The 27,328-nt window shown below is 36.0% G+C and overlaps 1 protein-coding gene across 2 annotated transcripts in view; it reads right to left on the bottom strand.

Annotated features, from left to right (window-relative positions):
• The window catches only part of LOC113226843 (dendritic arbor reduction protein 1), a 57,066-nt gene extending 32,191 nt beyond the window's left edge, over positions 1 to 24,875 (bottom strand). For both annotated transcript variants that reach the window (XM_026459622.1, XM_026459630.1), the window contains exons 1-2: positions 24,760 to 24,875; positions 22,213 to 22,284 (exon numbers count right to left, since the gene is read on the bottom strand). In XM_026459622.1, the coding sequence (XP_026315407.1) occupies positions 22,213 to 22,284; positions 24,760 to 24,810 (123 nt within the window). In that variant the 5' untranslated portion in view covers positions 24,811 to 24,875. The remainder of the gene's footprint in view (positions 1 to 22,212; positions 22,285 to 24,759) is intronic.
• Between the last annotated feature and the right edge of the window lie 2,453 nt (positions 24,876 to 27,328).

Below are 27,328 nucleotides of genomic sequence, written 5' to 3'. Positions count from 1 at the left end.
AATTATACCCTAGTCGTATTAATTATTGAAATAATTATTTACCATCGAACCTGCGTATAGCCCGCGTTGATGTCTTTTATTCCGTGAACATATTTGCATATAACTTGAAGCAACGTTTTATTTATGATTCTAATAATACTTTACTTTTACTATATATTTGACCCAAGATGTATTTATTAGACTCTTCTATTATGGTAAGAAATTATCTTCCTTATAAAATGGTAAAAGCTTAAATTTATTTATCAAGTTTATTTTATACGGTAAAACTAGTCACAATCGTGGCCCCGTTATTTCTATCCACGACTCGACCACAATGACAAGACAGTGAGCAAAACATGCGGGTACTTTTACTACATCTTAGCCGTCCCTTATTAAGAGCTAACCTTTTCGGTCGGTTTTAATGACGTCCACTTGCAACCTGTTTGATGGATACCAACTCTGCTTTATAGAGACCCTGTCTGGTACTAATCACCCAGAAAAGCAAAGTGTATTTGGTCGCACAGAACGAGACTAGCTTTTAGGAAAGCTTTATTGGTTAGTTTAATTAAGGAAATTAAACAGCGTAGTAATCAATGATCGATCTTGTATTGCTTAGCTTGCTGGTTTAGAAATTAATGAAGCTGATACCTACAAATACTGCACGAGAGGCATACATTTTGTGAAACCTACCCATTTTATTGCATCTTCATGTAGTAGAGACAGTTAGACGTTTTCTGAAGTTCCGACGTGAGCGCCGGCCGAATAATGAAACAAAGTAGGTTTACTGCTTATTGAACATTTTACTGCGGCGGCAACGCTAAAACAAAGACCGATCTTAGATTCAGGTACTTGTACCTAAGGGATATTTTGAATGTATCTATCGAGATTTCAAGGACAGACAACGAGAAAAATATGATCTAAAACTTACTTTTAATTGTTAGCGTACATTTCTCAAAACATTTCTCAAACGTGAAATCATTTACAAAATCTTGTTAACTACTGATTAATCAATATCTCGTCTTAATATTCAAATTGCCATTGAAGTCGAATGATTCTAGGTCATGAATAAGCTTTCCGATGAATGGCCACATAACAGTAAATTGATAAAAAACTAACAATAATGAAGATTTACTACTGGCAGGTGGCTACATTGATACACGATACGGCGGTCGGCGTCGGCGACGACCCATCAACTCTTTTATACGTTTATATTAAACCTATTGTTCCACATCAGGGCTAATTCTATGGCATAGATTTTATTTACAATAACCAACTGGTTTGTGAATTGTTTAAGTTAATTTAATCTTTTGATTTGTTTTACAAAATTCTTGGTTGCGTCTTTATTCTTTATCGTTTTAGTGTTATAAATGGAAGGGTATAAGTAAGTATTTAAACGTATCAAATATTAAATAATTGGTTATTTAATAATGAAAAATTCGTTGAATACGACAAGTGAGTTGATAAAATATTCACATATTATAAACTGAAATAAGTACATTGACTCATGTATGCGTTATCGAGGAGTAGTAATGTAATCGTGATTAATTCATGTCAGCTATCAGATTGCCTGACATGAGTAATTCGTAAAACGTACTTGTTTAAATAAACTACAAGATGAAGCCGAAATTTGTTTATTTTTTCTTCTAATATTTGGTTTTCTGCTGCTCTTGTATGTATTATAATAAAAAGAACCATTAAGAACCAATAATGACAATCAGATAACTAATCATTATTTTACATGCATAAGAATATCGATGTTATGTCGAACAATTTAATTACTTACCACTATTCCCATTGGATATCATGAACCCGTCATTTTTTGAAATCAAAGACGTATTGACGTGTATTTTAAATCATCACTCTAGGCTATCTAGATGAACGTAAGCGTTCGCGGGCGAGTCACGAAATACTTTCTATGCTCCTCGGCCGCCATCGCACTCTTCGTGTAGTTTAATTCCATTTCATGCACATTATCAAGTTTATAAGATTGCAGTTAATACGGCACAGAATACAATTCAAGCCGAATGGTTTTTAACAATCATATCTCCATAACAGTGACCACAATATGACATTGCAAAATGTTTTAATACATCATCCCATCTGTAAGCCCTTTAGTGAGATTCTGCATGTTCGAGATGACCTCTTGCGCCTGTGACCATACATCAAACGTCGATCTGACAACGCATCTGTCAAACTTAAAGGATTCCATTCTTCTGGAATTCGATTGTTTGAATACGTATACGCGAACACAAATTTAAATTTAGAATTAGCATCACGCTCGTTCTATCTGTTGGATCTAAATCGGCTTAACCACTCACTTTGACACTGCCTCCGTTGATACAGCTGATGTACTGTACATTTCTAAGCACACAAGCTCACGTTTCATATACGACTAGTAGTGGACCAATATTGTACTAGAGTCTAATGCAAGATTTTTTCGTATGATGCGTGCATGTATCGCCCAGTGAATGATAAGCTGAGTTTTGAGCTCATTTGTCATCGGTAAGATAATAGTCAGTGTTCGTTGAATCGACAATGGGTCATATTTTCTTCTTATTCTGTTATGCAGAATCGTTCAGTGGAAGTGAATTTATTTTGTTGTGTTGATGAATTACAGCGATAGAAAATATTACACGTGGTTTTTTAAATAAAAAAAAAGTAATTTGAAATACATACATATGTACCGTACCCTTGTGAGTGTGTTGTCGCGCGGAGTTTGAGGGATGTAAGCGTTTCATACTAATTCTTAGTGTTTCTCCAACAAAGTATAATATCTAATCGATAGTCAATCGCACTAAATCGTCGTATAAAACGACGTTCAATAACCACACTTCGGAGTTATGGCACATAAACGCACTGGATGGCTACCAATCTTTTTACACAAGCAGTAAAACGCCGATCGCTTTGCATGTCAATCTCTTCTTTTATTTAACAGCACGAGTTGACAATTTTACTATCTATAAAAGAATAGGATGCGCTACGTGACTGTGTACCAGTATTTACAAAATTATGACCACCAATGTAGGTATTCCAAATCAAATGCAACATTGACATTCATATACTTCAATGAGGTTTCCAGAACTATAATTGCTAAGTGCAATATTTGTTTTGGGGATTATTATGTATTATTAATTTACAATACAATGAACTTTAAATACGTTTGCGGACGTTTTAAATTGCTAGCTGAATGAAAAGTGACGAAAAAAAGAGAACTCTCTTGAAACTCATTTTCGCTAGGCCCAATAGTCAAACAGCAGTCTCATACTTTCGGTATAGCTTCCACTTGACGACCAGACAGCGACAATTCATAGCTCAAATAAGTAAATGTAATCTATTCTAATATTATCATAGCCGCGAGGTATAGCACTATCTCAAAACAAATGAAAGCGCGAATTGTGCAATCCTGACAGCTTGCCATTCGTTGCGACGCAAAATGAAGCTGTTACCAGCTCAGTAAGTCGTTGTTAGTTACTTAGACAGAAAACTATCGGCATAATTACATTTATATTGGCGGCAGCGCGGCGTCATCAAGCAACTGTATCGAGATTAGCTGCTCGACCTGGCAGTTGTTTTGATAATTAATCGAGTCGCAAGCAGCTGGCCCACCACATTCACCGGGATCGATCCTAGCTCCAGGTCATAGGTCGCCCTCGCTGCTGCGCTAGACAGAGACGACACGACTTCGCTCACTTGCGCTCTACCAATCCGCTGGAACTAGCGAATCACGCCTCGATTCAGAGTGAGACAGCGTTATCGATAGTGCAATGTTATAATATAATGCACGATGCAAATGAGACTCTAATAATGTCATGTAAGGCCTGATTTAGCCTAGTTAGGCTGCAGTCACGAATTCGATATTCTCTACAAAGACAGCAAATATTTCGCTTCATTGTGTCCGACATTACCATTTGCTATCGTAAATTTATATCATATATGTAAATAGAATCTAGCGAATTCTGAACTAGTCCTTTTGTGAAGCCTGTAAACAAAAAAGAATACAAATACAAATTATACTTATATATATTATAAAACGAAAAATATACAAATTATGATAAAAATGTGTAAATATTATGATTATACAATTATGATACATTTCATATTAATTGTATCATTCTAAGGTCGTGTTGTTATGCTGTTAAATAATATAATAAAGTAAAGGTATTGCAGGCAACATAGGTCTTGAATAACAGTCAAAATTAATAATGGCCTAGTTATGATGTTATTTGCTTAAGATGTGTACGACATTTTGCATTAGAATACGATTAGACACACCGTATAAATGATTAAAAATTACTTCATCAATTATTTATTGATAACTTCAAATAGTGTGTGAAAATGTATGCATGAAACACTCAAATTTAACCTGCATGGCAGAATTCAGGCCTCAATTCGTATTAAATCAAAGTATACTACGATCTATACTTATATCTTTTGGAAGAACCGTGTTCAAGGTGTACTGTGGATTGGTTTACTAATTTACTTATTTATACTAAGTAGAAAAGATTGTTTATCAAAAATTATTTTCTATCGAGCTGTTTCAGTGGTATGATAAGTGCTAGAAATATTCATTGTCTTCGAAGGCCTCGAAGGGAAGTTCATATTTGAAAAATAATTAAATTTCAAAATACAGGTTCAATTTTGAATATAGGTCAACAAACAAAGGTGCGGTTCGCAAAATAATGTGTTTTTTGAGTATATCACTAGGTATGTTGCAGAACCATTGATTAGATAGCGTTACTAGATAAAACATACCTGTGTAAATAAAAAATGCATATATTTGACAGCGATAATCTTGCATTTCCTTCGACTTGAAAATTTTACATTGTACATACACTGTTAGTGTTTTTTTAAAATCGATTTAATATTTTGTTCAATTATATTACGCACCATTGAACTTTAATTCCTTAGAATAAATTCAATTACCGTAGATAGAGGGAATGAAATATCCTCCTTTTCCTTAGAGGTGCTAAGTACGTTACACATCTCACTGATAGGCATATCAGTGAGATGTGTAACGTACTTAAAACCATGACAATTCCCTTACAAATGTTTGTACTTATTGGTCACAGCGAGTGAGTTTTTATGCGAAGAAAAGCTCTACTTTCATCACATATCAACACTCGAATGGGCATGCAGTGCAGGTGTTTGCGAGATAATGAAATTGCAATTGATAAACGGCTCCAAGCGTTTCACTTTATGTACGAGGCTAGGACCTGTTCTACTTGTAGGTAATGTTTCCACAAGGCTTTCTTGTTTCCCACTATTGGCAACATTATGTACGATGCTTTTATCCAGCGCCATACAATTTTGTAGGATTTTTTTTATATGGTGGCAACTTTGTACAATAATTATAGGTACTGTTTGGTTTAAATGCACGCGATAATTTATACTGATTTAATTTATTTAAGTGACTTTTTAATTTCTCATTTTAAAGCTGTTCCCACCACTGCAGCAATCGACGACCCACCTATCTGTTGCAACCATGGCAGAACTATCCTATCTTATTTTTCATTGTAAATTTCGTTCCGTTTGGCCAAGTACCTTACGCGTAATATGTGCAAAACAGATGAGACGTCTGTCTTAAGAAATTCTAATATTATCGGTTAAACGGTGAATAACTGTTAGTAGTTAAATGAAAATCGATATCCGCCAGACGCTGCTTCTCGCAGAGCGATACGGCGTTAAGGTTGTCGAGTGACAATCTATTTGATGTACGAGCAAGTTAGAAGCATTGGTCACTCTCAGTAGTTTCGATGAGTGTTCACAGAAAGCTTATTTCGAATTACTAACCGATGAATTAAGGTGACGGTGCTGTCAGTATTTTATTGCCTTTTATAACAGTAGAAGTTTTTGCGACGCCACGTGTGGAGCTTTACGGTGACTCATTGTATATTAATACCTATGGCAATAATATTAAACTGGTATTGAGTATTGCGTAATATGCTATGAGATGATGACTCAGCATCCAAAATAAAGAATATAGATTCTATTATAATTGTCTGTATAATATTATAATTATGTACAAATTAATGCTCAACAATAAAACATTAATTTATATACAAGACAAGGAATGTGACTCATTGGGGACTGTCCACTAAAGTTCAAGAACATAAACAAAATTTAGAAAACACGTAGTTATTAAACAACATAAAGCAACGGTACTAAGATGAAAAGATACTTAAATTCAATGACGTACTTACTCGTCAACATTTTATTAACGGGCATGCGATAACACTTATAATTTGTGGAGTTAAAAGGAGAGACAACACACTAAACTACCCTACGGCTTACGTAGGGTGTATTATCCTCACCACCTTCTTTATGGTTACCATTCCCCCCGTATAGCTTTCTGTAAAGAAATAATTTGAACATAGTAGTAACATCGAAAAGGTATATTAATAACATGCCTAATGGATGCTTGTTTTATAAATTAAATGTGTGACCATTGTCTTGGTTAACTTTTGCAATTCTTAATTTTATAGACAATGACAGGTACATTATTATGTTAAATTTATTGAATTCTTGGAGGCTATAAAAAAGAAAGTTAAGAGTCTCCGCCCACAGCGTCCGACTTTTATAAAGAAAAAGATATACATATATATATATATATATATATATATATATAGTAAAAAAGTGGCGCGCCAAGCTGTCTGCTACCATCGAAGTGTCGCAACCACATAGCGCATCAGTCACGACCACTTTTACAACGCACCATGTTCATTAACTTACCGCCATGACATCGCAGAAACGCGCACGTCATTCATACAGCGATGCATATCAACTACTATGATGGGATACACTAGCTTTGGTATACTATAACGCTTTTAACTATTCTTTCTTTTCTAATGATGTTTTTCCGTACAATACTTTTATTCACCGTGCATGGGAAAAGGGTGAATTTTGTGATGAAACTAATAGCATACCTATAATTTTTCAACATAGGTAAATTGTGTAGGTTAGTAATTAATTTGTGCATATAGTACGCACACAATGCAAATCCAGTTCTGGCACATTGCGTCATATAAATCGAACATTTAGAATGTTTGACCCGGCGTCAAGACTGACTGCTATAGCCGCTACGCCAGCGCCACTGACGACTCCACGTGAATTCCGACCATTGTCACGACAGGACCCATTCCGACCTGCGTACCTACATTAAACTCAAAAGCTGCACAACCACTTGTTTGTCATTTAATCTCAACGTTGTGAAATCTAATCGTTTGACTCCAATACCACTTGGACATCGCTGGAGACTTACTAATAATATTTATATTTTGATTAAATACTTAGAGCACTATAAATGAGGCTGCATTGCAAAATAATGTGAGCTATTTATCAGTTTAATATTTTTAATAATATAATAATGTTGAAAACGTTTTCGGTTTGGTTAGGTCGTAAGTAATTACGCAATTTTTATTTTTATTAAGTGGTCCTGCAATAAAGTAAAGCAGTAAACCTTTTTCATCAGAATGTGAATTTAAATCGTTAAATTTTAAGAACAAATCAAAAATAAAACAAAATGAAGTTTTCTCCAAAAACCTAAGAATCACAATAATTAAAAACTAATAGAAAATACAACGGAAGAGTCTACATTGCGATGGTCCATTTTCGTCGTTAAATTCCACGAATAGGTAAAATATTATAACAACAGGCATTTACTAATATTGTTCGTTTTATTTCTACAAAATACAGCTTACCAAATACCATGGAGTGCGGCTAAATTGCGTAATTAACGGAATGGTCACGTTTGAAAAGCATCAACATGTATCTGCCGCTATCTCCGGCAACACCTTCACTTAAAAGGCAGTAATTGCACAACGCTATTAGTTGCTTTTGGGAAAAGTGGCTGTATCTAACATGTGGACTGTGGCGTTTAAGTTATTGGTGGTCCGCGCTGATTCTGTTAAAGCCGTTAAGACCTGAATGGCATTACGATCGGCATGTTTATCGAGCACATTAACCTGTGCGGTGCGGGGTCCGTCCGGCTGATCAACATTCGAGCTCTTGCCTATGTCGAGTCAAGGGTAGCGCACTCGCCCTACGAGCAGATCAGATTGTGCTTACGTACTAAGCACCTAAAAGTACCGTTTGGTAGTCTTAAAAATGTTTAAAATAAAGTTACGAAACAGTCAATAAAATGATTAAATATTAATGAGAACAAAAACGTAACATCTGAATGATAGAAGATTACGTATTTGCTGTTTCTCATACAAACAATCCATATTTGTCTTATCATTATATACTTCAGTTTACATATTACAGTTGAGAATCTAAGTAAACGTATTAAGACCATTATGTTGTTAATAATAATTTCTTATTGATTACAACTTCTTCAGCTGAGCTAGAACTTAAATCAAATCATAACTTTTGATAATCGGTTAGGCCATACATATATTATAAACTCTTTATTAACGGAGCTGTATGGAACAGCGATCACTTTCGTCAGCGGCGTGCGTGCAGGTTGTAATCCCTGCCCCTCGCGCTTCGTTATGTCCCCCTTTAGCCCGTGTAACGGTGCGTTTTATTAAGAAAAGTCAACACATGCATTGTAAAATACTCACTGCCAACGAATTACTCAATGAACGCCACGTTTAAATTATTTTTTACCAATTACCAAACACTAATTCGCTCCTTCCATTGAGAGATTTAGTGTAGCTTCATCTATGCCTTAACCAAGTGTATAAATATTATTATTAGCTACCTACTAAATCAATAAGTCGTTTTGTTAAATCGCAACGTAATTGATGTTCGAGAAGAGATGTTTGTCTGCTAAAATAGTGGAACATGTACGGTTTGTTGACATGAAATCAATGTCCAAGCGAAAGATTTTCAATTCAATATGCACCAAAATAGTGATAAATTCTTCATTGAAGTGTTTTAAAAATCAATGTGCATGTTACAAAAATTGTGTATAACTAAATAAAACAGCGTTCTGAAAACTCGCGTCGACCGATAACTCGTTTGAATGTGTCAATACGAGATAACCAATTCAAATAAAAGAGTGGACGTACGATGGCTTGTGACCAAAAAGACTCTCGAATGCGAAGACTTTATTTAGATTTTAGATGCACAAATAAACAAATGCTGAAATATATTGATAAAGGTTAAGTTATCTTGCAAATTTTAAATAAAAATTATGTTCTATTTCGTTAGATGGTCTAATCAATTCCATATCATTACAATTGTTTTACAGTTTCTACTAATACATTTTAACAACTTACAACAAGATGTTTGTTGTGGTAAGTCACGTGAAATTTCAAAAACAATAATAAAAGTGAAAAAAAAAGGGTAAAGTTTTCAAGTACGTGGCGCATTTGATTCATTATAACGTATATTATACCTATACTTTCTTACACAAATCGAACTGTGTACTTCTCTTTCGTCATCATTGACAGAAAATTTCGTTTTAGTTCTAAGTAATCAAAGTAGTTGAAGAGAGACAAAGTGATAGAGAATTACAAACTAACGAAGGACAATACCTAGCAGTAAGTGAAGTCGGACTGTGGATGTTGATGATGTCGAAGCCCTCGGACTACTCCATTTTTTCTGTCAGATGAGATTTATATTATATTATTTATCACAAGTAACTGACTGCCTGCCGAACGGTTACCGTGCCGGACTGCCACGCCGAGGTCCCAGGTTCGATTCCCGGGCCGGGAGAAATGTTTGTATGGCTTACATTTATTTATCTCGTGAGTTTGGGTGTCATTTGTGGTTGTCTATGTGTGTGTCCATGGCACCCGCGACACAGGGTTTCCCCAGTGCGGGGCTATGCTGAGTGTGTGCGTTATTTAAAAAAAAAATTTAATGTACTCGGAAAGTAATAACGAATATTTACGTAAGTTTCAAACAAACGGTTATTTTACAACTAGAAACTAAAATATAAACTTCTAGCCTTTTGTTAGTTATAATGAAGGAGACAAATGCACTGAACTTAAGTCTACGTGTACACGACGTCAGCGCACATACATATTTAGGTACTATTTTCTTTAGTGGACTGTTCAAATTATCAAACAAGCGATAGTCGGAATGAATACAAGCAAAAGATATAGTAGAGACAAGCAGTTTTGCATTATGTGATAATATATTAGTTACAACAATGCCAACGTGTAGCAAATAGGGGAAGTAAATGTGATTTACAAATTGATGTGAGTCTAAAATTACGACCGCGCGAATATAGTGTCACATGCGACGATGTACCGCCGCTGCTGCGTTCAACCACTCTGCTTTACGCATTCATCATCCAAATAACTCTTTAACCTTCTAAAGATCATCGTTTGTTAGTAATCAAAAGAGCAAGAATTTAACCTTTATACTGTGAATTACGAAAAAGCTTTTCATACATTTTGGTCTGCCATAGGCAATTTAGGAATAGGCAAATTGAGAAGGTGCTATGTATTCGATTATAGTAGGTGGTATATTGATTTGTAAGTTGAAGAATGAAGCCTCTTTGGAAGGCGTTGATATTTCCGCAGTACCAATTCAGTGGTCAGTGTCATTTTCCACTGATGTAGCAGATCGCGGTCGCGGGTGGCGGTTGGTCGCGGGTGGCGGGTGGTCGCGGGCTGTCGCGAACCGGAATGTGGCGAACGCCATTGCCGCAGGGTAGAAAGCCGCGCGCACCGAGACGTTCCGGCCGACGACGCTGCCGTCATCGTCGGCGCGTACGCACAGCTACGAGTACAAATGGGACGGAATACGTTCCCTGTTCACAGATTTGCTGTAAGGATACAGCAATCTCATGAAAATAGCCTATAAATGCAATTGAACTTGGAAATTGACAAAATAAACTTATTAGAAACCAAATATATGTCTACGACATACTACCTACCTACCTACCTGTCTACTTCTATCAGTAAGCATTCGGCCAACAGGTAGCAATACGGCTAGTTTAGGCTTACGGCTAGTTAAAGCATAGAAAGATCATCCTATAGTATTAAAAGCTTAGCATAATTTTGACAATATAGCCTACGTAAACAGAGAAAGCATTTACATACAATTTATAAATATCCTGGCGAGGATCTAATAAAACTGAAGAATTGACGCCGAGAAACTAAAGCTCGTAAAGCTGTAAATTAGCCAAAAACAGAAAGAATCACAACGGTTCGCGGTGTAAACGCTTAGCTTTCCATTGAGTGGAAAAATGCACTGTGAAGCCGGTTTGTTCATACCTTCCGGATTCCCAACCTGCTACTCTAGGTCAGCGCGCGGCAGCGGGCATGCGGCTTGCGGCGTCTCGCTCGCACCGACCGCCCGTCCGCTGCACGCCGACTCTGATGCCGGAGATTGCACGACCGATTTGGGGTCGCGTAGCCCTAGCCTAGATTGTGTGCACTTTGAAATTTTGTATTGGAGTCCTGGAATGGAATTTATGTCTTATCTCTAACTAACGTTTACCTCAATAATCGATGAGCGCGATATTGCTTATTTATGTGTTTAGTATTCATATTTTCGATTAGGTACTCAATGAAAAGGTCAATTTGATAAAGGTTTTTTATATACCGTATGCATGTATATTACATACTATTTATAATTCAACGTACCAATATGTAAATATTAAAAAGAGACGTCCAATTTAATTACAGATATCTCAATCATAGTAGAATATCTTCATAGAAAATAATAATACTGAAATTAAATGATTAATTTTATTTCTGATATGCACAAAAAGTGCAACAAGCATCATGAATCTCGACCCACGTGAAATGTTACCTGTGCTAACGAGAGTTATCATTCATATAAATGTACAATTATGTATGTTTGAAATAATAAACTTCTAAGTAGTCACACACCGGGGTCATAAATTTACGAGATGCAGTAATTAAAAGTAACTGCCTCGTTAGCAGCCCGGCTATACGGAAATTACTTTTTATGACAGCATTTTGTCACCTTTACACAATTGATTTTTATGAGAGGTCGGCGCAATTTCTAACTTTTGTATTATTTTTTTTACTTTATCGTTATTTCGGAGAGAGCTTACAATGGAGAAAATTGAATAGCCCTACAAAGAAGAGAGCATCGCTTTTAAATATATAATATTCAGCAGTCTTGTTTTTAATAAGTGTTTAAGGGTACACTAAATAACTGTTTTTTAAGTGTGTTACTTTTCAAGGAATAAAAATATAGGAAGATATTTAAAACAGCTACAAAATAACAGAAAATTTTACAAAAGTCCGGTTACATGTTCTCTTTCATTGACAAGTAAATCAATGTACAAACAAGTTATCGATAGCGTTAAGCAAAGCAGTATGATGTGAGTGAGTATTCTAAGTAACTCGAAGGTTTACTTACTGATACGATGATAAGGCGAAGTCACTAGTGCCTATACGTAAATCACTGTTTGAATAAGGTATCTATGTCAGATATTCGCGGATTTTATCGCCGACCTTAAAGCTCACAGGTACCTTTAAGTAATACCCACAAATTCCAATTTGTATGAAAACAAGAATGTAGGCAATTTTTACATAAAATTGCATGGTATATAGAAGTACAACTTGATAATTTTTGAGTGGTTAAATAACTACTTCAAATACTGAGAAAAATTTTAGAGTCACCAGTTTTCAGAGATCAATACTATGACAATGTACTACTGTGTCAATCCTAATATTTTGATTGTATGCCCATAAGGCAAAAACTTAGACAATACCTTTAATGGAAAGCGGTTATTAGTGGTTATAGATGTGTGTGGTAATAAGGAATTATTATTAATATCGGAAATGTATTGTCAGTATTGCAACGTAAGTTCCTATAACTTCTTGCCTAAAAACAAAGAAAGGGTGCTTTGTATTAATAGGTAGAGTGCATTAAACTTCGCCTCATACTATATCTCAGGGCGCACTTGCGACTACCAGCTTCAGCAGCATTTCCGTCTGAATTTAATTTTATGAATCACCTTCAATTTTATTTAATATTTATGAATCCAGATCTACCTTTTTTTGAAAGAAGCGGACAGGTTTTAATATTATGTTAATAGTTGGTCTCAAATGAAAGTCGTTAAAGACTTTACAAATTACTGGAAATCATTTACAATAATAAGAAAATTGCATTTGTTACACCTGCATATATACATTGAAACCTATCAAAACCATGATTTATTTGGCACTTTAAATATTCATGACAAATATTAGAAAAGATATGGAGTATTCACAGAGATTTGGACCAAGTACTTCACAATGCTGAATCTACATACGTAGTTCTACATATAATAGCATAATCGATCACGTATTGAGTACGATCATTGTGTTCGTTAGTTGGACCGTGAATCCTGTCACTATACCCCCCTTCTCGTCTCCTCTTCACCTCCTCCCCCTTCGTATGAATCTCATTTACGTTGGTGCTTACGCAACTGAGTAAAACTATTCAAGTGTGTAATGCTCAGTACAAAAAGGGTGAACCGGAATTATTCAGATTAAATTGGTTAATCGATAGGTACACATGTCTTAACATTATGATTACCGCAATCACGTATTCGACTGATATCACATATACCGTTGGATTGGAAACAATACACGGTATATCAGCTAGAACCCAAAAGCCAATACAAAATTGCAAAATATATTGAAGGTGGGTATTTTATAGTCAGAAGACCAAATCCACTTCATTTATTTTATTATTTAGGATATTCCCCGTAGAATACACTTTACATTAAATAATGAAATAGTTAAGCTTACATTATAAAGTATTTAGTTCAGCCACCGCGCTTAAGGAACTTCCGAGCATGCAATGGCGACGATATAAGACAAAATATTGAAAAAAAAACATAATGAACAAAAGAGATTTTTTTTAAATTATGCATTCGCATAACGTATTGTAATAATACGATGAATATTAAGTCATGATAAATGTTAAGTCTACTATTAAGTCTACATACAGCCTATTTTAGATTGTAAGACTCGTACTTACTTAAAGAAATTAATATTATAAAACTTATAAAAGAAATGATAAAATATTTGCAAAATTGAGATTACTGAAGTTTATTTTAGAATATATCAGCGAAATTTCATTTCTGATTGTGCTTGCCAGTGTCATCGTGTAGTAAACTTTGTTATTCATAGATTAAGTATAATTATGAAGGCAGTTCTAAACTTTACAATATTTTCTTCGAGTAGGTACGCTTAAAATTGGCCATATACCAAAAGTCGTCACAATCTAATAGGCCCTTTTCACACATGTCATCGCAACGTAACTAGATATGTGAACTAATAATAACGTTAACCATATTACCCGATTCTCTCGAGAAATTGATTATAAAATTTAAATCAACGATTATCTTTAGGTTCATTTAAGTTCTAAATAGAACAATTAATATTTATTTCAAAATCATATTATTTTTGGGGCACTATACGTAACACTTTCTGATTCTTGATTACAGACTGATTTTGTATTTTTGAACATTCTTGACCACATTTTAGAGCGCAGTTTAAAATTGCGAAAACGGTACGCTCTAAAGGTTTATTCAATCATATAGTTCATGAATTCTACGACTTTAGGAAATTGATTTTGATACTTTCCTGAATGTCCATAAATAAATCACATGTAAATCGAAAGAGCCGTAAACGTTACTTGAAATTTAACAACCATATACCAGTTGAAAAGTAGACATCTCCTGATTGTTTTCTAGCTTTAACAGTACTAGATAAAAAACAGCATCAAAAATTTTTAAAATTAATTAATAATTATATTACTTTTCCCATGTCAATTGATCTCAGAGTACATAAAAACTTGGCGTATCGAAGCATTACGGTAAGCGCCAGCGGCGGTGGCGGCGGCGGCGGAGCGCACGCAACCGAAATCATCGATTAACGAAACTAGGAAACAGAACAATGGACGATGTCACAGTGCTCGCAGCTCTAATGGTGCGTTTAATATTATTTTACACGCATGCGCAATCCACCTAACTCGCCTATACATTCGGTAATGATTGCTATTGATAGTTATATAACTGCACGGTAATATGCACTGGGCACTGGGTATTTTTTGACACATACTCATGTAAATACATACTCAGATGTACCCTATGGACCCCAAGCTCGTCCATGGTTTAACGATCACTGCAGTCGTGCTGAAGCACAAAAGCATTTCGCGTACCAAGCATGGGCAGATACTCGACTGCGCAAAGCTCCGAGTACTCGGAATAGCCGCCAAGAAGTGCAAAAGCGTGTTACAAAGGGCCAAGTTCGACCACGTCGCCGCATAGGGGCCAAGCTTGCCTCTTATCCAGCAGGTAGCAAATCCTTTTGGTCTCTGGCCAAAGCGGTCCAAAGTAACTTTTGTCACCCATCTTTGCCACCTCTGCTGAGGCCGGATGGCACGCTGGCTCATACTGCAGAAGGGAAGGCGGATCTCTTTGCCTCACTCTTTGCAGACAGTTCGCGTCTGGATGCCGCAGGGAACGTACCACCTACCTTACCTCAGACTGGCTGCGCTATGGCGCCAGTTCGCATACGCCAAAGAGAGGTACTTAGAACTCAGCGGAATTTTGACGTGAATAAAGCTAGCGGGCCAGATGGAATTCCAGCGGTAGTCCTACGTAACTGTGCGAGTGAGTTGTCTCCTGTTCTCACACGCCTGTTTCACCTCTCACTTGAGACTGGTGTAGTTCCCAGGTCGTGGAAGCTTGCAAACGTGCAATCTGTGCCCAAAAAGGGAAGCAGAGCTGACCCTGTCAACTATAGACCTACCTCAGTCACTACCATACTCTGCAAAATTATGGAACGTGTACTCAACAACCGTCTCCTGTCACACCTTGAAGACAATGACATCCTCAGTGATCGCTAGTATGAATTCCGACGAGGGCGATCTGCCGGGGATCTTCCTGTGTATGCCTGTCACATATGGAACGAGGCTACAGAAAAGCAAGGCGAAGCACTTGCAGTGTCTTTGGTCATTTCTTAAGCCTTAGACAGGGTCTGGAACGCAAGCCTTTTAAGCAAGCTTCCATGTTATGGGCTTCCCACTGACCTTTGGATCTCGGATTTCTTGATTGAACGTTCCATTCGAGTGATCTTAGAAGGCTACTCTTTCGAACACATGGCGATGATGAGTTCCTCAGGGTTCCGTACTGTCTGCTACTCTCTTCATGCTGCATATCAACGATATGTTAATTCCAGGTACCTTTGCGTATGCTGATGACAGCACAGTTGTAGATAGGTACTTGACCGATTGGGACGATGTCAATCTTGTCAAATTTACGCTACGAAAACGCAGGCGTGTCTATTCTCCACTAAACGGAGTCCCTTTGAGCTGACTCCGACTTTTCATGATATATCCATACCGATAGCCGACCGTCTCCAGCTACTTGGAATGGACTTGTTGTTGAATCTGAACTTCGGCAGATACAATGAATCCATGGCCAAAAATGCAGCCAGGAAGCTTGGCATTCTTTCCAGGGTGAGGCGTTACTTCACACCGGGACAGTTTCTTCAGTTGTAACAAGCATAAGTCCGGTCGTGTATGGAGTACTGTTACCACCTCTGGGATGGCTCTGCTACATATCAACTGGTCACCTTGGATTCAATTGACAAGCGTGTCAAGAGCCTTATAGGTGACTCGGAATTAGTAGAGGCTAAGCTGCAGAGCCTTGAACACCGCCGTAAAGTTGCCTGCTTATCGGTATTTTACAGGATATATCACGGAGAGTGTGCGATGGAATTACACGATTTATTCCCCTTTCCATCACCCACCCCTATGTTGTGGATATTCCAAAGATTCGCACGAAGCGTTACGCTTCCACATTTATATGGCGAACGGGTATGGAGTGGAATTCCCTGCCTACAGACTTGTTCCCTGAACGTTATAACTTGGACCTTTTCAAGGCGAGAGTGAATAGGCATTATCTAGGTGTGCATGCTCCATCCTCGACCTCATAGTCACTTTCCATCAGGTGAGATGGAGGTCAAATGCACACTTACATTACAATTAAAAAAATGTAATTATCCAAATTACAATAATTAAAAATTAATTTGCGAACCCAATGTTTCGATTCACCACTATATTATTTGTGCTTACTGCTAATACCATTAAATCCAAGAAAGTTTCAAACGTTATACTTTTTTTGATAGTTGTTATTGTTTGTTACTGGTATATTTCCTCTGTTTGAAATAATATCCCATGAATATGACACTTTTCCTTAAAATGTAAAAATATCCCAACATGGCCCGGATCGCAGTGTACTCGTCTGTTTTGTCTGTGTCAACACATAAATAAACTTATGATTCGTGATGACCTTTTTCGTTAGGATGAAAAATACAAAACTGTTACATAGTTATTTCGTGTAAATGGAGTGATTGTTTAAAAGTTCCATGTGTAATTTCAGAATGCTTTTTATGTATGATATATACATTGTAGGGTACAACTTTTTACGAATTGCCTAGTAAACTGTCGGCTTATGCCTTTTTTAAACTATGAATAATTTGTTTAATAATAGTTTTTTTTTATTCCAGATTGATTTTTAATCCATACAGTTCGTTAGCAATACTTTAAAATTATGTTAGTATCTTTAAATTATCCTAATATCTTACCCTAATTCAAATATTTTCGAGAGCCATTTATATTATTCCCGATCCATTGCCTACAAGAAGGACAATCAGGCTTATCCCCAATGACCTCCATGGATGCTGTTGGTGCTGTCTCGAATGAATCGAAGTGTGGAAGTTGTTCGTTATGTGCTGAGGTCATAATAATCATCACCCTAAAGCCCCATCAGCATCCTAAAGGCATTCTCATAGAGAAAACTTGATCCATAGTTAACAGGTATAAAAAGATTGGCAAAGGAATTCAAAGAGATTTCTCTATTTTTTTGTTTGTTTTTATAATATCATATGACGGGACGAACAAGTCGTAAGCCGATGCGATGGTAAGCTACACGCATGTCCGTAAGAGTTGCAGTGCCACTCAGAGCTATAAGTCGCAAACCACTCGCGACACCAAAAGCCACACGCAAGTCGCACGCCACTTCACCCGTCACCCTGAGATATAAGTTGACAAGTCCCATGTACCTGTAATTTCACCAGCACCCTTGCCCGTCAAAACCGGAACACAATAATGCTGACATTACTGTTTGGCGGTAGAAATAGGTAAGGTGGCAGTACTTCCCTGGACGAACTCTTTCACAAGGAGCTCTACTGCTACTTAAACTTCTCTCTCACTTTATATCACTATTATCTGGCAGATTTTCATCAAGATTGTGACTGAGATATTTGGATTGCGCCTCTCTTTTCAATTCAAAAGTCGTATATATGATTCTTTTTTTATTAGCGACACGGAAAACCATAAACTTCCTTATTTCCACATTATACCGGTTTTTTCACTTTTCTTGATGTACTTATCGACGGACTATCATTCAACGATAAAATATCACTTTCCTTCGATAACCCCATTGTGTAAGTGGAGTAGCGGGCTAAGTTGATGTTGAAGCAAATCATAAAGCACTGTTGTCAAAATTATATGGTCGGAGATATTGGCTATAATTTCTTTTGTCAGACAGTTGGCATTAGTTCAATGGAGCCAGCACCCTACTTAGATGTGGGTTAGCATTTTGAAGATAAATCCATCGTACACGGGAGATTTGTTCCTCGTTGTACTTTTAACTAAACACTTAACATTTTTTATTCTAATTCTAACAGGTCACCGGTCACAATGCCCTCATCTCTGTTTTAGCGACAAGAGGCGGCGGATTCACTTTAAAATTAATCTTGAACAAAATTAACTATTTGGAGAGCTTCAGTCACTTCGTTCACGTTTACCGGCACAGCGGACTTACAGCTAAACTTTTTTGTATGTTTCCAAAATTATGGAATGTTTTTGAATGTGTAATGAAATGAGTTAATTTGTTAATTGATTTTCGTCAATTCGATTGGAATTTTGTCAAATTAGAAGACGAGCGAATTAATGAAACTTGGTATAAGTTAAACGGTGTATAACCTGATAAGAGAAATATTATGAACTACTAGAATTTATAGAGCGGTTACATGACATGACAGAATACAGTATAAAACCACTTCCACTTCACAGGTGATGCGCAAAAAGCATTAGAGCGATGATTTCGCCGCACTAACGTCCCAGAATGATAACGCGGACGTAGTTATCCAACTGATGACTTTCCATCTCTTTCATCATCGGCTCTTTGTTATAAAATTAACTGCACCACTTGCATTACACTCACTTATGCTTTCCTTACGATTTAGCTACAGTAACAGCATTTCTTAGCGATTTTTGTGGTGTGATATTTTATAAAAATAATTAAATAAAGCATAAAATAATTTCATTATCTATAAGCAATGTCGCCTTATGTCTTCTTAAGTTTAATTTTCACAATGTATGTCAACAGAAATGACTAAAATTCTTAAACAGCCTAATTTTACGTTCTTCCGAGTGGTTACACAGAACGTTATAGGTATAATGAAATAATCCTCAAAGTTCTTGCGAGGGGAATATTAAAACGTAATCACTGTGTAGGTATTAGTGAAAATGTTTTAAAATTAAATAGGGTAAGGGTCGCCATTGATGCGTGCATGCATAGCATCCCTCACCCGATGAGGTCACACACGGTCATATTGGTTTATTTGTTAAACGCACTTCTTATCATTTCATCTGATTAATACTCCCATTTGTTCTTCGGGAGTCGTCTGCTTTAGGGGTAATCGTCCATCATTTGGCTAACAATAAAATTTGAATTTAATAAACATTTGTTTATAAAATATACTCGATATTTTTTATATTTGTTTACATTTCAATAGTCTATTTTACCTAGGGTTTTACTGATGATAATTGACTATTGCTACCTAATATGATTTACCAAAATAGTTTTCATTATATTCATCCATTTACTAATAGTTACTGTTTTTGCTTTACACAAGTTGGGCAATACTGTGTTCCCATCGCTACGCTACGTGCTCTATCACAATGTGGGTACGCCCTGCGTCCGCGTCAAGCCATCGTCGTTAATGTTGAGAACGTCTGTCAATTTTCACAATTTCTACACTATTTCTTACAAGTAATTGGTTTCTCCTTTCTTAAATTTTTATTGTAAATCAAATATTATAAAACTGTTTTGCCTTTCGTAATAAGACTACGACTACTACAATACCAGCACGATTACTGTAGGAAAGCTAAGAAAAAGTCTTAGTGCAAGAACGCAATACGGAGTGTCTTCCTAATAACAAACATCTTTTGATGTACGAGAAAGCTTTTCATCCCCTATACAAAAAATATATTAGTATAATTTGTGTGGATGGAAAGATAACATGCTGATAAATGTATATTTACAAATGTCGTATTCCTTTGGCGCTAACTTCATAGGCACCTTGATATCGGTAGAATAAATATTGTTATAATGAATAAGGAATATTTATCACCGTAGTCTGTAACATAATATTACAGGCTTGTTGTTTTATTAGTGTTAAGTAGTTGTTGTAATAAATAATACATATATTATGTGTTGCTGTTTGTAGTTTTTTAGCAGAATAAAATTCATAATTATTTTAAATTTATTTTGATGACGGGTCGAACAAGTCGTGCGCCTGATGGTTAGCAACACTCATGACGATAGCAGAACTGCCACTGCGCCCGTTACTGAGACATAAGTTGACAAGTCCCATGTGCCTGTAATTTCAGCAGAACCTTAGACTTTCTTTTATTTTTTTCCATCCTCTAAGAGCAGAACGTACTTAGCTTCTTCAATATTCAATATGAATCTCCTTTAATACGCATTCATCTTCAATATAGTCATCTTTTAAAAGTCTTTAATATCTAAAGTAGTCGTTCACCTTAAACACAATCTTTCCTGGTACTGCTTTTGAAAAAAATTGTCGTCACTATCAAAAAATTTTAAAAGTAACTATTTTATTAACTTATGAAACATAATTGCAACTTGCGCAGCGATTATAATTCGCACGTGGAATAAACTTGTGTGTGTCTAGTTCACGCCTTACAACATCGATTTTATCATTAAAATAATCGCTTTATTCAAGTATCCTATGGAACGTAAAGAAGAATTTCAGTCGGGGCGCGTGTGCCGTGAACACCGAATGTGTATTGAATAATGTTTTTTCTTTAATAACTTTGCACAGGTGCGTGAGATATTTTCAATAGTATAATATTAATTTATAATATAAGATTGGTTTAACAGATACACTTCTAATTTTGTTTTGTAATAAGCACGATTATCCCATTTTATCTAACCTAACACTATCAAATTCCGTTCAATAAGATTTAGTACAGAACACAACTAAAATCTTTTTTAATTTAAAGTATTTCGAGTTCCTTTTTCAGAATGTGTTGTTAATATTACATTACACACACGGTGATTTTTAGCAGCAATGCAAAATATACATACCTATTAGCAGAGGCGATAACACTATAGTAACTACTATACTATACTGTACCCCTAAATTCTTATTTCAGTATGTAGTAATGTAGTAGCAGTAGAGCTCCTTATGAAAGAGTTCGTCCAGGGAAGTACTAAGGTACTAAGGTAAGTAGTAAAATGAGCATTACTGCGTTCCGGATTTGAAGGGTGAAATACTGTTATGGGCAGGCGTGTAGCTTACCATCAGACACACGACTTGTTCGTCCCGTTACTTAATGTCATAAAAAAAAAAAAAAAAAAAAAACTAGGACTTCTCAACTTATGTCTCAAGGTGACGGGTGCTGTGGTAGTGTTCCTAAAATCTTTGCGATTTAAAATTCTGAGTGGTACTGAAACTGGTATGGATAGGCGTGTCGCTTACCATATGGCACACGAACAAGTGTTCGTCCTGTCACTTGGTATTATACAAAAAAAAGTTGACGAAAACACGTATAATCGACATTTTGGGTTCTTCATCAATTTAAAATAAACCATAAAACATGACTACCAATACACACACTTATCTAAAATTGAATATATTAGGCGGACATTCTATTAAGCTAACATTTATAACAAAAATCACATATAATTATTACAAAAGAAAAATCCCACTTGCCCAACAATTTACGCCGTCGCATTTAATTGGTACTAATACTCTTTTTATTGTTTTAATTTGTTGACAGTTATACCTGTAGCACGTATATTTTCAACAATTGACTTAATTGGAATATAAACAATATTGAAACGTCAGTAGAGCTGTAACTGCAGCGATGTATAACCATTACTAGGGTTATTTCCTCCATCAATCTCATCTGGATCAATCCGGGACCTGTCTTAAGCATCCGTATTGACTGTCGTTAGAAAATAGGAAACCAAAGTCAACTGACCTGCATCTGAAGCCAGGAGTCGACGAGGCCGGCGGCGTGCGGAGCGCCCCAGCGGCCGCCGCCCGGGACAATCTGCAATAATCAGAATCACCTTACATATCATTACAATTGGAGTCTCAATTTATAATAAGCAAAGGTGTATGTATCAGTGGCAAAGGGAGGCTATTTGAAGTCGATATAGAAGTTAGGCAGTAAATGTTGCAATGTAAAATGGTTTTAGTTCGATGTCTGCTACTAAATAAGTTGGAGTATTCATTTCTTATGCAAGCTAATGGCAATATAATGTTATATGGTTAGTTCATTTTTTCATTCAATAAATATATTTTGAGAGAAAAATATATTAATCTTGGTATTTAGATATTGTTGTGACTTGAGCGTGCGGCTATAAGACTTCAAATCATTTTCGTAATAAAGGGCAAATATTTTGAGATACTTTGTATGCAACATGACGAATTATAGAAACAACATATTTTGTACAAAAAATCAGGTATTTTCTTTCATCATTTGCAATAATGGTCATCGAAATGTATGAATACATTTTAATAGTTCAAAGTTCTTTCTGTGCGAAGTTATCATTATATTGCAAATTATTAATGGTTAGGTAAAACTAAGCTAAACGTGCCACTTTTGTCAAGTTATTATATATAATGTAAAATGTACCTAGAGTCTGCAAAAGTTTGAGAATGGATAGTTTCACATGTTAAACAAATTAACAGAAACAATACGAAGTTCGTTTATAAAAATATTATTTAAGTGTCCACTATGATGAGTACGAAAGTTCGTAGCGACATTAAACAAAACTTGTATTATGCTAATGCCGCTTGGATGCTGGCCTATGGCAATCCACCAATCATAACTGTTCTCTACATCAATAATTGAGGACCCGAAAATGTGTGGATTACGATAGGACCTCAAAAATTGTACTTATAGTTTACCAAACATTATATTAACAATGAATACAGACAGATCCTAAAAAAAATAACATATTAATGTGCTACTGTTTTTATTTTTATTCCATCCCTTTTGGTACTTTTAAAATTTATAAAATTCCCTTGTTTTTCATTTTATTAATAATTTAAATATCAAGGTAACCTATCATAAACTCAAAACTTTTTTTCCGAAATAACGAGTGTTCGAATTTTCATTACACCGAAAACCGAATTATAACGAAACCGTTATTCTTTCAGGATATCTTCGATCGTAAAGACACGATTAGGTTCGGTTAGGTTAGGTTAAGTTAGTTTTAAAAGAAAAACATTTACCTCTTAAAATTACTTTCGAGGTCATGAAAATGCGAGCAAGCGTTATTTCTGGAAAATGTCATTTCAGGCTACTGATAGGCAACCAAATATCAAGTGGACAAATTTAATTTGAACTTCAAACGTAATTGTGAGTCTGTGAGTATTCTTAATGAAAATGCCGGTTATAAACCATGAACCACCGCGACCACAAGCATGTTGCTTGTTTTATGGCCACACACAGTACCAACACAGCGGTAGATGCCAAAATCCGTTAATTGGACAACTATTAATACACTTTTAAACAGAATATGACAAATATTTGTGTAGTTACTTCATATAAGATTTGTAATTGCCTTTGTACAAATATATAGTTGTTTTTGTAGAAAGCTGTGAAAGAAATAGATAAAAAGTTGCGTTCATTAAAATTAGATAAATTCTTTATTTTTAAATTTCATATAAAAAATAGGAACAATTGCAGTTCTTCGTCAAGTAACGTTGAAAACATAACACGAGAACAAAGCAGGTTGCTCCATAGAAAAGACATCAACGTCGGCCCGTCGGAAAACTTCATGCGTAGTTTTGCGTGTTGTCAGGGATATTTAATTTATACACAAAACTTTAATCGTCTTATTATATTTTACGTTTATGTTTTGCATCATAGCTTCAAATAACAACTAAACAAGTATTATAAAAAAAAAACATATGATCATGACTTGCTAACAAAATAATAATAATCACTATTATTGCTAAAAGTGAGTTTCCTCAATTATAGTAAATATTGCAGTCCATATGTGTAGTATGAAGTGTGGAGCCGCATTAAGACCTCTGCCGTTCGCTTGGATTGAAACACTTTTCTTGCGGCCATATTTTTTTTTTGCACCAATTCAGAGAATCATCCGGTTCCGCAAAGGCTTGACATTAATTTTTATCTTAAATAATTTGGCTTGGAGTGTATAACTAAACAAAACCGTACTTTTCTACATAAGTGAAGAACTCTTGCCTTAAAATTGTTATAAATAAAAATCGTCGTAGGTATCAAAAACAAATATAATGTTTAGTTTAATGCCTGGAAAGTTGAAGTAACTACATTGTTTAGGTGTATATAGGCCGAAGGATAGGGCGATAAATCATTACTAATTTATCATAACTTTCAACTGACAAATCGCGTCTTGATAAAAGGCGTTCGTTCTGTGACGAAAAACTGTTTCACATTAATGAAACGATATCATGTTAAAAATAGACGAAAATTTGTAATGGGAGCGCTGGTGTTTATGTGACATCGCATATTGGTGAGGGGTTGTGGTACCTGGTCGCCCACAAGGTCCTCGGCAACAGTGATCGCGCAGCAGGCCTCCATTCCCGGCAGGTGCCGGGCGTCTTCGCGGCGTCGTCAGCGGGCCGAAGCCGAGCGAGCGCGGCCTTTCATCACGCACGGCACGCGCGCGCGCCGCCACACCGTGAGACTGACTGCGTGCCAGCCTGATAGCAATGCCGACGCCGCACCGACCGCACGCCGCCGCGCGCCGACCTCCTTCGCAGGGTTGCAATGAAAGTGTGATTGGGCTCTTGCGCGACTGATAACGAGGGCTAGTTTCAATTTCCATCAACACGAGTCACTAAAACTGCATAGTGCATTTAATACGTTCACCATAAATTAGTCACACACAAGAATATCGTTAATCACTTGTTAATAACGTTACTTAAAAAGCCCTGTAAATGTATCTAAAATCACATGTTACCGAATCAGGCGGCTGACAAAACTGGGAACTCTTTAGATGTTTTTATAACTTGGTTTAGTTTTTGCCAAAAATAAAATTGGTGCATTAATAAGTACCTGTACAGAACAGTTCTATTACTTTTCAAGCTATTTCAAATTTTTCAGTGATCGTATTCTGTTAGCTGCCAGTTTTTGTAGTGCATGGTTAAATATGTAAGTCTAGTTAGTTATCACATGTTACGGGATCGAACTTTATAGGTCACGTGGCTTTATTTCCTCAAAAACGTAACAAGAACTCAGGTGAGTAGACTTTATATTTAGGAAAATAAATATTCTACTCACCCTAATACTCTCTTTTTTCATTCACAACCCCAAATTCTAAGCAATGAACATATGTATACGTCAGTTTTACTGATAAAATAATTGATATCTAAGTAGGGGGTCAACTTCCATTAAAGTTTTTTGAACCCTACAAAAATATACAACAAAAGTTGTGTGCAAAATCTTATAGTATCAATACCAAAGTAATTGATATTTCATTTATAAAGTGCTAAAAAAACCTTATCTTTATACATGTCATTTCATTAGATTATGTGCATTTATTTATAATATAAAACATGTACATTACAATTTAAATGTTGAATACCTATAATTTTAATATTGTCCTAATAAAACGTATAGAGACTTTTTGCCTATTACTGAAAATCAGGTTTGATTCATTTTTTTATGACCGATGAATTTTTTGGTTAATTTTGCAATTTCGCTGCTTTTCAAGAATAGTTGCTCAAACCAAAATAGTTCATATTACTCTTACAGTACAGCTGCATTCTGAATGTGCCAAAAGTCATCATAAAAAGACACCCAGCTTTTTATTGGTTAAAATAAAGAAGTGAGAACATGGACCGGTGAACGATTCGTCGGCCTTTGCATTGCTTTGCTTTGCATTGCATTGTATTGTGCATTGCATTGCATTGTATTGTATTGTATAGTATTATATTATATTATATTATATTATAATAATAACAATAATATTAACGCACACACTCAACACACTAGGGAAACGCTGTGGCGCGGGTGCCATGGACACACACATAGACAACCAAAATTACACCCAAAGTCACGAGAGAAATAAATGTAGGCCATACAAATATTTCTCCCAGCCCGGGAATCGAACCTGGGAACTCTGCGTGACAGTCCTGCATGATAATCGTTCGGCCATGAAGGCAGTTATATGTAATTATAATGTAATATTGGAACGCATATAAAACAAAATTAACAAGAATTTATATTTAAGGCTATACGGGATATTTTCTTTGTATCCTTTGATGTATCCTAACCTATTTATTATGGGTATGGTGGGGTACAACGAAGTGGGAATACGGAGGGAATTAGCATTGGTTTGTTAACACAAGCAATGCAGAGGTTTTGGGTCGTGTGGGTCTTTGCGTTCCTGATGGGTATGTGGGGCGCCGGTGCCGGCCTCAGTTGTTGGCGATTCCTCGTGGGAAAACCAACCTGCTGGATAGGGCACACTGACCCGAGGGATGAGGACTTTGAATGTTATTGATGGGAAAATTGACCTATTGTTCTCCGTGTGAATTCAATAAAATAGCTTTATTTGTAATATGTTATGGAATATAATATCAGTTTGTAATTTAGTATGATATAATATAATTTTAGTAGGAACAATATAATTTTTGAATATAGTAATAGGGGTTAAAGTATGAAATTGCCGATTTGTACTGAAAATCTAAATTGTTTATTTTTTAAATTTTTAACAAATTTATTTAATCAAAATAGTTGCCATTACTATCTATACATTGCTGCCATCTAATGGGAAGGTTATTAATGCCTTTGCGATAGAACTCCGACGATCTAGACTGCACAAACTGTGTGAAAGCATTTTGTACTGCCTCCTGGGAAGAAAACTTCTTGTCACGTAGATAATTGTCCAAATCACGAAAAAAATGGTAGTCCGTTGGAGCAAGGTCTGGTGAATACGGAGGATGACGAATGGTTTCTAACTGCAGTTCCTGAAGGGTCAAAATGGTTTCTCGTGCTGTGTGAGGTCTCGCGTTGTCGTGGAGCAATAATGGTGAAGATCGATTCATGAGTCGGGGCTGTTTTACTGCTAGTTTTGTCAACATGGTTCGGAGTT

This window comes from Hyposmocoma kahamanoa, unplaced genomic scaffold, assembly GCF_003589595.1.
Source record: "Hyposmocoma kahamanoa isolate Upper Pololo Valley unplaced genomic scaffold, ASM358959v1 100021, whole genome shotgun sequence".
In the NCBI taxonomy this organism is placed as follows: Eukaryota; Metazoa; Arthropoda; class Insecta; order Lepidoptera; family Cosmopterigidae; genus Hyposmocoma; species Hyposmocoma kahamanoa.
This window is presented reverse-complemented; position numbering and strand designations above follow the sequence as displayed.